Below are 15,214 nucleotides of genomic sequence, written 5' to 3'. Positions count from 1 at the left end.
CCGTGGACTCCCCATATATTTCATTTGATTTGTTATCTTGTCCCATATATACATGAATATATACGATTTAGGGGTGGGGATCTCAACCGTTTACAAATTTTCAAAAAGAAGGGGGATTGGGTGACCCCTGTGGACTCCCCTATATTTCATTTGATTTGTTTTATTGTCTCATACAAGAATATATATGCAGTAGGGGCGGGGATCTCGACCGTTTATAAGTTCTGAAACAGAAAGGGGTGGGGTGACGCTGGGGATTCCCCCAAATTTTCATTTGATTTGTTTTATTGTCCCATACAAGTGTATATGGTTTAGGAGTGGGGATTGCGAGCGTTTACAAGATAAAAGCACATTTTCAAATTTAAGGGGGTGGGATGAACCCCAGGGATTCACCCTATTATATTATTTGATTTGTTCTATTGTCCTGTTATCATTACGGAAGACCGCGTGTGTCTATCACTTACTGTTTTCAAGTAATTGTCATTTGAAAATTGAAAAAAATAAAATCCAATAGGGTTCTATTGTAACCCCCTCCCTTATTAAGGCCCCTCAAAATACCCCTACATAGACCCCAATGCACAAACGAAAGATTGATGGCTCCGCTATACATGTTAGTCTAACATTTTATGAAACCCTAAGTAAATCTGACAAGCGGTCCGAGTTGTCTTCTTAGACGTTCCGAGTGGTCTCGGTCCGACTTGTCTCGGGGACGAGTTGTCCACATTTCTCAAAACATCCCATCAACGTCGATTTTCGGATCTTTTTCATCCAAAACAACAACTTTATTTGACAAGCAGTGATAAACGGATTAATATAATAAAAGAAAGGAATTTTAATATGCATCGTTTATTGAAATCAATTAAATAATCACAATCTTCTTAAACGAAAAGAATATCGTGATTAACAAAACTTAGACTACTATATCATGATATATAATTTTATTTCCTCTATCATAGAGATTTGGTGTACATGAACAATATGCCTGCGCCTTTTGCCATTTGGGAAATGTAAACGATTTGTAATTAGAGATTTTCGGCGATGAAATATTTCATACAATTGTTATTTGACATCTTAGCCAAAAGCACATGGCATAATAAACTACGTACGGCTTTCTATTGAGCACTACTTCCTATGTGCAACTTCAAAATTTTTGGGTGGTTCGACGATCATATAAGGTTTTTCTGGTCATATTTTTTGTATTCCAGAATTGAAAGTATGAAAAAGTGCCCAATTAGTTATTAATAACATATTAGCCAGCTAGATAATTAATATAGCACTTTTTACACCATTCAATGGGAAGAACACAAATCTAGGGTGGTAGCATAAGGCAGCTTAACTGCCTAAAAATCCCGTGAAGTTCGCGAACTATTTTCAATTTGGATAAAACAGACTTCACACATCTTATCCTCTCGATCTCAATGACAAAATATTGGGACAGGAGAACATATGTAAAACTTCTATCGATGTCATTAATATTGTCGGTAAAAGACTAAGATATAATAGGTCTTATGGTTAACGCAAAAACCGTAATCAACGTAATATACATTGTATAGATTATACACTTGCTGATCTGTTATCTATAATAACAAACAATGGTAGACATCAAGTATTATGCAAACTGGGTCATATACCAATAAGTAAATTATATGCTATTTTTCAGGAGTGTGATAAAATTTCATTTTTTAGCCCGTTGTATGAATACACCCGTATTGTTACAGCCTTTTGTCATCACAGCCTTGTTCCTAGTATCGATCAACCTGAAAATCATAAACGGCGTTTTCTTAAATTAAAATATATAAATAGAGGTATTGATTTTATTAACTTATCTAGTATATTCAATTACTCTACCATCCATAGTCAAATACCTCCATATTTTGATAATACAGAACCACCTATTATTTCGTATTCTAATAAAAAAAAAACAGCAGAAGTTTGATTTTTAATTATTCGTCAGTTACAGCAGACGTCAATATAGAAAATAATGCTCCTTCTACTTAAACTGTGAAACATCTAGTTTAAAATATGATCCCTATATGGTCATGTCATTACAGGAGACCTCAACATCGTTGAAGACCTTGAGGTCAAAACTTTTCTTAAAAAAGGACCTAAATATCGTCCTCTACCTATAATAGATTGGAAACAGTGTCGTCAGGTCATTAAATTCGCTTTGTCTGCCTACTGTAAAAATTGTTGTAAACGTGAAAAATCTGAAAAAATCTCTAGACAGTTATTTGAATAAAATCATGAATACTGTGAATACAATCCTGATATTAATAATAGGGTCCATGATATACCCATTTTTAGAATAAAAAATAAACTCCAAGTACTCGCAAAGCGGTTTGTGTTCGTACCGGCAGACAAAGCAGCCAATAATGTAGTGGTGGTGTGACGCATATACTACACGGATGTTCTCCAAAACGAAATAATCAATTCGTCTACATTCAGGTCCGTACGCTCCACAGAGAGTCAAATTGTAAACAAGCATATCACTGCCACTACCCAGCTTAAAGCCTCTTCCGAACATTTGAAAGTCCCGCCTATGTACTGATTACCTAAATTACACAAACAACCATTTAAATTCCGTTTCATCTCCGCATCTAGTAAGTGTTCTACTACTAATCTGTCAGTGCTTCTAACTACCTCCCTTACTACTATCAAAGAATTTGTTAATAACTTTTGTAATAAAGCTTATGAAAATAATGGTATTAATTATTTTTGGAGTATTAAAAATTCATTAGAGGTTTTAGATAAAATACGTTCTTTTGATGGTCCTTTTAATTCTTTGTTACATTTGGTTGATACATTCAACAATACCTACCGTTATCTTGATGATATTTTTTCGTCAAATAATCCAGAGTTCTCTAAATATACTACCGAAATTTACCCAAAGGAACTTACTTTACATAAATCTAACATAAACAGCAGTAGTTGTCCTTTTTTAGATTTAGACATTTCAATTTTTAAAGGGAAACTCCATACTAAAATTTACGACAAAAGAGACGATTTTTCATTCGCTATTGTTAATTTTCCTTTTTTTAGACGGCGATGTTCCTTTGGCTTCATCATACGGTGTTTATATATCACAACTCGTTCGTTATGCCCGTGTGTGTAGTGATGTAATAGATTATAACAAAAGTAATCAATGCATCACTGGTAAATTATTAAGTCAGGGATTTCGTTACCATAAATTACTTAAAACGTTTACTAAATTCTTTCATGGAGAGTTGTCTTATTGGCACTCATACCACATCTTCCTATATCTATTTAGATGTTTGATTTTGGGTTCAGTTTTTAAGTTGGTCTGAATCGGGTCCTAAAATTAAACTTAGCTTGATTTCAACAAAAATTGAATATATGGAATTCTTATTCTGAATCTAATCGTGTAATTAGATTTTGTATTTTGGGACCTGTTATCAAATTGGTCCACATTGAGGTCCAAAGGGTCCAAAAGTAATCTTTGTTTGATTTCATAAAAAAAATGAATTATTGGGGTTCTTTGATAAGCTGAATCTAACCATGTAAATATATTTTTGGATATTGGACCATAATAGGTAAATGTTCAAAAGACCGGGTGATAAAAAAAAAAACAAAAAATGAACATGCATAGTAGATCAACGCATTTAAACAAACCATTTTTCCAAATAGCTTGCATAGTACACAAATCTATATCATGTATATTGAGTACTAAAATATGCAGAAGACTAAAACATTTAGCTGATAAAGTATAAACATATGGTTACCTGCACAACTCCAGCTCATTAGAAAATACGAATTATTGCAGGAGGTGCCTGCTACCCTCATGCAATACACAATCATTAGAATAGAATTTGGGCATTCAATGAATAAACATTTGCCTATCAGGTTATAAAGATGATCTGCTACACCACTGTTATACATATGATTGTAATATCGACAGTACAAATAAGTAAGAGTTATCTATCCTTACATTGAATGATGCTGTGTGCTTATCTGTAATTGTATCTGTATTAACATGTGTAAGACATTTATTTTACGCTGGAAATAGCTGAGCCAGAAGAAGAAGAAACTGTGTATGATGTAACTGTTAGAGCTTTAGATGCACATTTTACACCGCATGTTAATTCAGCAGTTGAACGCTCCCAATTTCGAGCAATGACGCATACTTCGAGTGAAACGGTGGAACAATATATTACACGTTTGAGACAGAAAGCGTGTTTTGTAACTTTCGTGATATCGAGGAAAACATTCGTGACCAAGTTATAGATAAATGTTAATCTCAGCGTTTGAGAAGAAAAGTGCTGGAAAGAAATGTGACTTTAGTGCAGTTAAGGGAAATTGCTCAATCATTAAAAGCATCCGAACAAAGAGCCGTCTCAATGGAACAAAAGGAACAAATAAACAAAGTAAGTCAACATAAATTTGATAAACATTCAAAATTCAAGACTCAAAATCAATCCGATTTCAAACAAAGACGTTGTTTTGCATGTGGTCACGAGGGACACATTAAGACAGATACAAGTTGTCCAGCGAGGGGAAAGAAATGTCGAAAATGCAAGAAAGAAGGGCATTACGAAAAGTGTTGCAAAACAAAGCAGACAAGAAATTTTAATTCGAGACGTGGACACGCAACTGTAAGAAATGTGGAAACCGAGAACAACGACGAAGAACCATATGTTTTCACGGTAAACAGCGAAACGACCGGTAGCGTTGATTTCACTATAAAAGTGGGAGGAGTTATTATGCCAATCATCATAGATTCAGGTGCATCGGTCAATGTAATTCATAGGAACATGTGGGAATTCTTGTAGAAATCTAAAATTAAGTGCGAGTCAAGGTTAAGTGATAAGAACATTTATACATATGGGAAAACACAACCGTTAAATGTTGCAGGAAGTTTTATCACTAGTGTATCTGTTGGAGATAAAAATGTGGATGCAGAATTCTTTGTAGTCGGAGAAAAAGGTCAAGCGTTGTTAGAGAAAACTACTGCAGTAACGTTGGGAATATTGAAAATTCAAAATCCGTCAGAAAGTGTAAATTCAGTAAATGATGATTGGAAAGCGATTATTAAACAGAAATTTCAGAAATGCTTTGAAGGCGTAGGAAAGTTTAGCTTAAAATTCCAATTGATGAATCCGTGAAGTGAAACCTGTCATTCAGGCGATTCGAAGAGTACCGTTTCATTTGCGTGAAAAACCTGTCATTCAGGCGATTCGAAGAGTACCGTTTCATTTGCGTGAAAAACTGGAAAAAAACTGGAAGAGGTACAAGGATTCGACATTATTGAGAAAGTTGAGGGACCAAGTACATGGGTATCGCCCGTCGTAGTTATACCTAAGACGAACTCCGAAATTCGTCTGTGTATTGATATGCGCAGGGCAAACGAGGCCGTAGTCCGAGAATGGTATCCAATACCTACTGTCGAGGAAATATTGCAGGATCTCAATCAAAGCAGGGTGTATAGTAAACTGGATATTAAGTGGGCATTTCATCAAATCGAGTTGTCACAAGAATCAACGGACATTTATGACACACCAAGGACTATTTAGATACAAACGTTTAATGTACAACTCCCGAAATGTACAACAAGATTATTCATCAAGCTTTAGGAGGACTGCCAGGCGTTAACAGTATTTACGATGATATCATAGTACATGGAAAATCCGAAGAAGAACATAATCGTAATTTAGAGCAGCTATTGTGTCGTTTGCTAGAAAAGGGACTAACTTTGAACATTGATAAGTGTCAGTTTAACATGGAACGTATTGAGTTCATGGGACACATACTTTCGGAACATGGAATTGGAGTTTCTGATAGCAAAGTACAAGCTATACAAAAAGCCAGAAAACCGCAAACAGTCACCGAAGTTAAAAGTTTTATGGGACTTGTTAATTTTACTGGGAGATTTATTCCGAATCTAGCAACAATAGCCGATCCGCTTAACCGCCTTATGCGTAAACATCAATCGTTTAAATGGGGACCAGATCAGGATGATGCATTTGACAAGTTGAAACAGTGCCTAGCGTCGAATTCGAACTTAGCATACTTCGACATTAACGCAAAAACACAGGTTATTGCCGATGCCAGTCCAGTTGGACTAGGAGCTGTATTAGTACAAAAGCAAGAAGATATTCACAAGATTATTTGTTATACCAGCCGTTCGTTGTCTGATATTGAGCGGAGATATTCGCAAACCGAGAAGGAGGCACTAGGATTAGTGTGGGCTTGTAAAAGATTTCATGTATACCTGTTTGGAAAGGAGTTTGAACTATTAACCGATCATAAACCGCTCCAGTTTATATTTTCGCCTAAATCAAAACCGTGTGCAAGAGTGGAACGTTGGGTTCTAAGGATGCAGACGTATATGTATGTTGTAAAATATATACCAGGAGCAAAAAACATAGCAGATTCGCTGTCCCGCTTATTGTCGTCTAAGGAACCTGTACCCGTGTACAATGAAACGGATGAATACTTACATTTAATAGTGGACGAAGCCACTCCCGTTGCAATGAACGTTAATGAAATTGAGCAATGTTCTGAAAAGGATGAAGAATTTGACGAAATTCGGAAATGTTTAAGAACTGGTAGTTGGTTTGAAATGAAATACAAACACTATCTTGCTGTAAGGTCTGAACTGTGTGCATTAGGAAATTTGATACTTCGCGGAACCAATATTGTGGTACCTAGCGAGCTTCGCGAACGAATATTGGAGCTTGGACATGAAGTTCATCCCGGTATGGTGATAATGAAACAGAGACTAAGAACAAAAGAATGGTGGCCTAACATTGACAGTGATATAGAAAAGTGGTGTCGAAAATGTTATGGATGCCAGTTAGTGTCTTAACCGGAAAGACCCGAACCAATGCAAAGGACTGCGTAACCGTCGCGAAAGTGGGAACATTTAGCAGGACATGTATTGTTTTGCGTAGTAGACTACTACTCGCGATGGACCGAAATCGCCGTTATGAAGTCAACAAGCAACGCTGAGAAAACCGTTGAAGCATTGGACAAAATGTTTGTAACCCATGGATTACCCATATCCATAACTACTGACAATAGACCCCAATTTGTAAGTATTTTAAGCAATTTTGTGAACAGAATGGCATAACGCACCGTAGGATAACACCTCTTTGGCCGCAAGCTAACGGAGAGATAGAGAGGCAAAACAGATCTTTTCTTAAACGACTACGGATCGCACACGCCGAAAACAAAAACTGGAAAGAAGAACTTCAGAAATATTTATTTATGTATCGAGCTACGTCTCACTCAACTACTGGAGTTAGCCCAGCTGAGCTACTCTATGGCCGGAAAATGCAAACAAAATTACCCGAGCTTGAACATTCACCAAATGAAGACATAGAAGTAAGAGATAGAGATTAGGAACGAAAAGAAAAAGGGAAAACGTATGCTGATAAAAAGCGAAACGCAATTAAAAGTTCGTTAGAACTAGGTGATAAAGTTCTTATGAAACAGAACAAGGATAACAAGTTGTCGACTACGTTTCATCCTTAGCCGTTAATTCTACTGGAGAAGAATGGGAACAGTGTTTTAATTCAATCAGATGAAGGTGTTAAACACCGTAGAAATATAACACACGTGAAAAAATTTGAGCAGCAAAATGTGTCAAATGAAAATATGTTCAATCAAAAATCAAATGAAAATGTGCTTAATAGAAATGTGTATATGTCAAATGAAAGTATGTCACAAGAAAGAAGTGTGTTAGATGAGAGTATCTCAAATGAAAATATGTCTAGTGAAAATCAGTTAAATCTAAGTATGAATGAAACATCAGATGTGGAAAATTCTCAGGATCGTATAGATAAGATAAATGAGGTCACGACCGCAATTAGCTGACCGACGAGAAATCGCAAACCACCTGCAAGGCTACAAGATTATATATTGAACTAATCAAAGAAAGACTTGTTAATGGATATGTCAATAGAAGTTTTATTATTTTAATAGCTATTTGAGAACACTAGACACTTCTTTATAATTTCTTATGTTTTTCATTAAATTTATATTTGAAGCAGAGACAATTAATTATGAAAGTTTTTTTTTCAATGACATTAAATATTATGAAACCTTTGGATAATTCTATATACAAGTTAATTAGTTTTAAATGATCACATATTCATTTTAAGTTAGTTTATATATTTCATTTCATTTAGTTTAGAAAAAAGGAAGGGATTGCAATATCGACAGTACAAATAAGTAAGAGTTATCTATATCTATCCTTACATTGAATGATGTATCTGTATTAAAAAAGAGGGACGAAAGATACCAGAGGGACAGTCAAACTCATAGATCGAAAACAAACTGACAACTCCATGGCCAAAAACTAAAAAGACATACAGACAAATAATAGTACAGATGACACAACATAGAAAACTAAAGACTAAGCAACATTAACATGTGTAAGACCGGATGTGTTGTATCAAAGATTGTACCTTCAATGGTGTTATGTGTTTGTACATGCCTTTGGTTTAATCCAGAATAATCGTCCGATAGAGACATTACAATATTGATATGATAAAAGGCAGCAATCTAGATTATAATGATAGTCAGATGATGCATATAAGAGAATTATCACAACAGTACAGTCAGTATTACAGCAAGATTAAAATCCCTATCATTTATTATTCAACCAACAGATCTTGGATCATCCGAGTTGACAGTACTTCAGTACTTTGATTGGCAACGCGGTTACATATCTGAGGTAATTGTTGACACTAGGTGTCTATGATCTCAAATCGACTGATAACCAACATTTAGTCAACATTGTGATCTAAATATAGAAACATATGTATATCACTTCAGATTTGTAGGGAAAAAATATGCTGACGGACACCAAGACAATAGTGTTCTTAGACTAGTTGTTTATATTTACTTGTGAAGTGGTGACCTATATCTGCCGTCAGATCAGATTATTCCGAACATGCGTTCCGAACAGTTAAAACACATCAAATTATCAAGGCTTTTGATTGTAGAAATGTCTATTTACAGATTGTATTTCGCGAACTCAAATATTCAAAGAATTTATTTCAAAACGGGACGCTTTTCGACAACAAAAAACAGTGAAAAATGTAACATTTAAGCCAAAGATGGATTGAATTCGGGTTCTGTGTATCAATTTTATTTCCCCTGTATCTTGGTACAAATCGGGATATTTTCGACTCATTTGTCTCACCACAAACAATATTTTTTTATTGTATAGCAACTATATATAATAACTCTTGAAGTGAGGAAGTATAACGTTACTATATAAACATATCCTCTTAGATATACAACCGCCTTCTACTAGCTGCGCATGCAAAAATATCAAACAAACAAACAAAAAATAAACAAAACAAAGAAATTAATAAACAATAACGATTTTTTGTTTACATGTACTGTAACTATTGTCATCAAGGTCCACAGAAATCATGTTATCGCAGGTCAACATTACTAGCAGTGATAAAGTTCAAATACAGTACAGGATACAACAATTGTCAGTTGATATATCCAACGGCAAGAATTTGTTATATAAGACAATGATTTAATACAAAAATTGAGAAGAGTTTATGTGTAATCACGCAAACTCATTCGCAAATACATATATAATGACCATTTGATAAATTATTAATGATAACTTGTTATAATGTTATTTTTAACTTATCACTTTACGGGATACTACCTTGAATAAGGTCGTTCTAACGTTGGTTAACAATCACATTGAACATGGCGCACATAAGCTTTTTGTCAGGATCTTTGTGTTCAACAGCCGGTTTTGGAATAACTGTGTACATATTCTTTGTTGTGATCCGATTTTTAATAAAATATCAACGGATGCGATATTTTTTCGATGCTTTGCCTGGATACAGTACCAAACAAAAACATTGGATCCGTGGTAACCTTCATCTGGTACGTAAGCATGTTTATCTCCGATAAATTCTAGGTCAAGGTTATTGAGAGAGAGAGAGAGAGAGAGAGAGAGAGAGAGAGAGAGAGAGAGAGAGAGAGAGATAGATAGATAGATAGATAGATAGATAGATAGATAGATAAAGATAGATAGATAGATAGATAGATAGATAGATAGATAGATAGATAGATAGATAGATAGATAGATAGATAGATAGATATACTTTATTCTCTAAAACCATTAACAAAGGTACAGGGAAGGAAACATAACAAGTAATAGCTTTTCTAAAAAAGCTTGCCGTCTCTTAGCTGATGAAAGTGGAAAGTGTTCTCGCTTTGTAGATTAATTCATTCAAAATAGCTTTGCAAATAAATCAACAAATTTTACCAAACAAATTATGAAGCAGTATGTCGTTTAATGTTGGGTGTTAAATAATGTCCTTATCGTACTAATCCTTTAAAGCTTAACATACCGGATTGACATAATATTTTGTGAGAGACCGTTCTTTTAAAATGACAACAGTATTTTCGTATTTGAAATTTATAATTTTCTTTTATTTCTCTTTTTCTCATATAGCATATATATAGATAGTATAAATGTTCAATAAACATCAAAACAATTACTAGAAGTTTGTTCTTGACCCTGCTCATTGTTTTAAGTAATATTCATATTTTTGCTATTAAGGAATTTTTTTTTTACATGTATTCACAACTATTCTATATATCATAGCTAGATTTGGGAGGATTAAAAACTTAAAATATTGTAATGACATGTCCATTGTAGAAGACCGTAGGTTAATTTTTAGAAGTAAATTGTTTTGTTTGTTGTTTAATTGGGTTAATGTCTAAATTAATTACGTATACTTCATATCTCCTTTCAAATCATTCATAGAAATTAAGCACTGCCAGTGGCGGATCCAGAATTTTTTAAGGAGGGGGGCGGGGGGGGCGCTGACTGACCTAAAAAGGGGGCTCCAGTCATGCATCAGTGATTCCCTATATAATGAATAAGGTGATATATGGAGTAAATTTGTACAAAAACAACACAAAGTTAGAAAACAAATAACACAAAAATAGAAAAATAGTTATTGGTATTATTCCCCCATGCCGGGGAGAACTGGCATGATTTCATGTTTCTACCGGGGAAATTTTGGATCAGTGCCTTTCTTCCCTCACAGAAAGTTGGCAATACGTATAAATATAGCCACATTTCCCCCAATATTTTCCATATGTCCCCCATAATATATAACCATTGAAATTGTACTGCCATTTATTGTATTTATTTTCAGTATTTTCTTTAAAAATGATTGATCTCTGGAATGCTAAAATAATCTGTTTCCCGGCTTGAGTTGATTAGATCGAGTGTTCTGTATCCCCTTGTGGTTTTGTTTTACAATCTGCTCTAGTGAATGTTCATTTATGATATTAAGAAGTTGTGCATGAAGCTTAATGTCTCGTTTGCTAGGAATTGTGTATGGCATATCCCAGTTTATGTGGCCAAGATTAAAGTCGCCACCTAGAAAGATAGTAGATTTTGCATTTTGGTTTATGCGATCTAGTGAGATTATAAGTTTGACCAATGGAATTGTCATTATACTCTGTCTAAAAATCCGACATATATATTCGTATGGTTAACATGAAAATCGTACTTAAAGTTCATGGCGTCATTCGGTTATGTTACGCTGATTTGAAATTCCATTCTCTTGCGGGTGGAATGTGAAATGGAACGGATATTGGGCCATGGTACGGAGACAGCACAAAGTTACCCAATGCAACACGCAAACAAGACATCAATTGATTTCAGTACATCCAATGCGATGGGACCCCTCTTACAATAATCAGTCATACCCAGGCGGTCTTAAAAAATATATAAAGAAAGCATACCCAAGGGCTCATCATATGTTTCATTTATTCCAACAACAAATGTTACCATCCGACAAAATTCCTTCTTCATGTGGGCTTCAACAGGAACATGGGTTGACCATTGGGCCTTACGACCTACCACAGAAAGTCACGTAACACATACCAAGGGTTCTCTGAGGAGAATGGGTGTGACCACCACATCATACTATGTACTTCATATACATGTATACGTAAACAAATCATTTGATATTGAATGTATAATACCGACCGTGGAGACCCTCATGGGTAGTCAATGTTGTTAAACGCCCACTAGTAGTAGAATGTATAATGATACGATGATGGTGTGGTAACGCTAAAATAATTAAAAGGTATTGCAAGCCGTTTTCGTCAAAACTATGTTTAAACCCTTTTTTCGAAAAAAATAAACACTGAGAATTAAAAAAACCACACTGAGATTTAAAAACCTAAAATAACACACTGACAAATCGAAAATTACACACGGAGATTTCAGAATCACACACTGAGATTTAAAAAAATGAAAAACACACTGAGAATTTAAAATTACACACTGAGATTTTAAAAAGACACACTGGGATGAAATAAATTGAAAAATACACACTGAGAATTGTTAATTATTTACTGAGATTTCAAAAATACACACTGAGATTAATATGTACATTACTAATGAATATTCTTGAGATGAATAATTCAACAGACTAATATCTTGGTCTCCCAAACTTTCGTCATTGTAATAAAATGCGGTTCCTTCAACCAACATTCGTAATAAATTTCAAGACTTAACATCGTTGTTTGCTAACTCATATTCATAAGTTTGTTGCCTATAATTCAGATTATTACTAACAGTGTATCGGGATTTTTTGCTTAAAACTGTTTAAGCATGGGTTCCCTTTTCAAAAGTCTTTCAACTGTTACCCGGATTTCGCAAGGTAATCTTTTATATTTTAGTTACGTTTATATGCTATAATAGGCACTTGGGTAAAAATTTCACTGCATTGTTTGTCTTTTTGTAGATTGTTCCAATGTTTTCTTATAATTCTAATAAAGTTTTTCACCATTTGGTTGTATTTTGTAATGAGAGAAAGTGGGTAATTTTCTTGTTCTATTGATCTTTAATAACGTATTTTTTCTATTCGTTGTATTTCTACTGTTTTTTATAAAACATTTGTCGCCAAATTGAAGGACTAACGAGTTCTGTCCCCTAGTTGTTTTAAGCTTGTAATAGATTCAGATTAAGTATGCTAATTAGATATGTGCGCATAAAAAGTGCGCACGAATCTCAGTGTGTAATTTCAAATTCTCAGTGTGTGTTTTTCAGGTTATTTCATCTCAGTGTGTCTTTTTGAAATCTCAGCGTGTAATTTGCATTCTCAGTGTGTCTTTTGAAATCTCAGTGTGTAATTTGCAATTCACAGTGTGTAATTTTCAATTATCAGTGTGTTTTTTTTTTCATTTGATTTGTAATCTCAGTGCGTCTTATGAAATCTCAGTGTGTGTTTTAAGGTTTTTTAATCTCAGTGTGTTTTTTTTTATTAATTCTCAGTGTGTAAATTTGGAAAATGGTTTAAACAGTTTTGACGGCTTGTCATAAAAAGAATAGTTACTATCCTTTAATGAATAATTAATATCTCAACTGACGTCGCGGACGTTACTACAAGAGGAGAAAATAAGCTTCTCGTGCAACTAGAGGGGCAAATAGGCCTGATCCTGGTTTCCCCCCATCACGCTGAGGGAAAAACTGGGATCATGCCATTTTTTTCTGGGGGGAAAACTGAATTGATCCAGTCTACCCGGAAAATTTGGCATTGAGGAAAAATGGCTATAGGAAATCGGTATCCATTAACGAAGGGAAAATCAGCATACTTTTGAAACATACTCAAACTCTGCTCATATATGTTATACCCACAACACAAACCCTATACACCTCAAATTAAATTATTGCGAACCTGTACACATGTATGGCCTGTGTTTTGTATGTTGGACCTGTGTTTTGTAGTTTATAGGTTTGTAGATTTTACTCAAGATATACAGCCCATTTAAAAATATTGAGATGTTGTATGTTTGCCAATGAGACAACTTTCTATATCCTTTTGTAGTCTACAACAATGAACAAAAAATATGGTATACAACAACCAACGAACTGCTGGATTACAGGTTCCTGGCTTGGATAGGTCACATAAAGACTTGGAGTTGTTAACATGTGTGTGAGCACTAGATCATCCCTTAACCTGGGACAGTGGTTTAACAACACACCCTACAAACCTGGGACAGTGGTGTAAAAACACAACATACAAACAAACTGTAAAAATAATTTGGAAAAGACTAGACTCATCAGATCAGTACTTTGTATTTGTATCTATGAAATGATTTAGTAAATGTTTTTAATAATTTGCATTAATGAAACCCCCATCTTAATGAGCTGTAAAGGGACTCAATTGGTGCCTATAGGAATACCAAAAAATCCGTCGATAAACTGCATGTATTGCCGAAACGTACAAAGTGTGTATTCGGGTAGAAAATTTCAGTCTCCGTTAGTATATCTAGCATATATTTTTTTTTCATAGAAACAGGAAGGCTTTATCTGAATTTCAGCAAATCAATTTGCATTCAGATTTTTTTTAAGGATCATTTTTATAAATAAAAAAACCTTCTGTTTGATAAGACTGTGCGAACACGTAGTGTATACAGAGTCACAATTCTCATGTTTGCTTCTAGGAGATACTAACTTCCCTTTATGTACATAATATTTGATGATTTTTGTTTCTTTTAAAGGTAATATTTTTTTTTCATTTCTTTATAACAGTATGTTAAAAATGATAGCATAGACATAAATCAGATAAATACACTGACACGAAGATTTCCTCAGTTCTACTGTGTATGGTTTGGACCTTTTAGACCAGTTGTATCATTGGTACATCCCGATTCGGTAAAGGTATTGCTTAAGACCGCTGGTATGTATTCTTTGTCTTTATAACTTGCTTTTGTATTATCCTTGTATTCCTATATATGTATTCTATTTTTGTCTCGCCTGAGAAACGAATCGCGAAGTGGAGACATATCGAACCTATATATATTCCATCACCGCCGTCAACATTAACGATTGTCACAGTGGTTTACGTTTTTCCATCAACTTTATCAAAACTCAATGGAAATTTTCAAGACAAGGACAGAAGCTTTTTAAGAATAAAGAGACAGCATCCAAAGCAAAACGTTACTTAGTTTTTTCAATAACAATAACATACAATCTGAGTTTAAATAGAACTTCTTTTAGACATCAATTAGTTTGTATTGGTAAATAGCAAATTAATACATGTTATGTCTAGTATATATATGTTAATATAAAACAAAAGCAAAAACAAAAACGTGAAAATAATTGAAATTAAAAAGTAATAAAAAATAACGAATTTTGGAAGGCTAAAAAAATTTTCCTATCCCCCAGTAACCATGAATTCTCATGCTT

At 34.3% G+C, this 15,214-nt stretch overlaps 2 protein-coding genes across 3 annotated transcripts in view; both read left to right on the top strand.

Moving 5' to 3' along the window:
* Positions 1-15,214, top strand: part of LOC127737903 (uncharacterized) — a 103,833-nt gene that overhangs the window by 24,550 nt on the left and 64,069 nt on the right. The gene's annotated exons all lie outside the window — the stretch shown is intronic.
* The window catches only part of LOC127737901 (leukotriene-B4 omega-hydroxylase 3-like), a 122,406-nt gene that overhangs the window by 84,982 nt on the left and 22,210 nt on the right, over positions 1-15,214 (top strand). The window contains exons 1-2 of one of the 2 annotated variants that reach the window (XM_052248868.1): positions 9,688-9,876; positions 14,558-14,705. In XM_052248868.1, coding sequence (XP_052104828.1) covers positions 9,694-9,876; positions 14,558-14,705 — 331 coding nt within the window. In that variant the 5' untranslated portion in view covers positions 9,688-9,693. Of the gene's footprint in view, positions 1-9,687; positions 9,877-14,557; positions 14,706-15,214 lie in introns of those variants that run through there. The other variant, XM_052248869.1, reaches the window with a different exon arrangement.

This window comes from Mytilus californianus, unplaced genomic scaffold (assembly GCF_021869535.1).
Source record: "Mytilus californianus isolate M0D057914Y unplaced genomic scaffold, xbMytCali1.0.p SCAF_4, whole genome shotgun sequence".
In the NCBI taxonomy this organism is placed as follows: Eukaryota; Metazoa; Mollusca; class Bivalvia; order Mytilida; family Mytilidae; genus Mytilus; species Mytilus californianus.
This window is presented reverse-complemented; position numbering and strand designations above follow the sequence as displayed.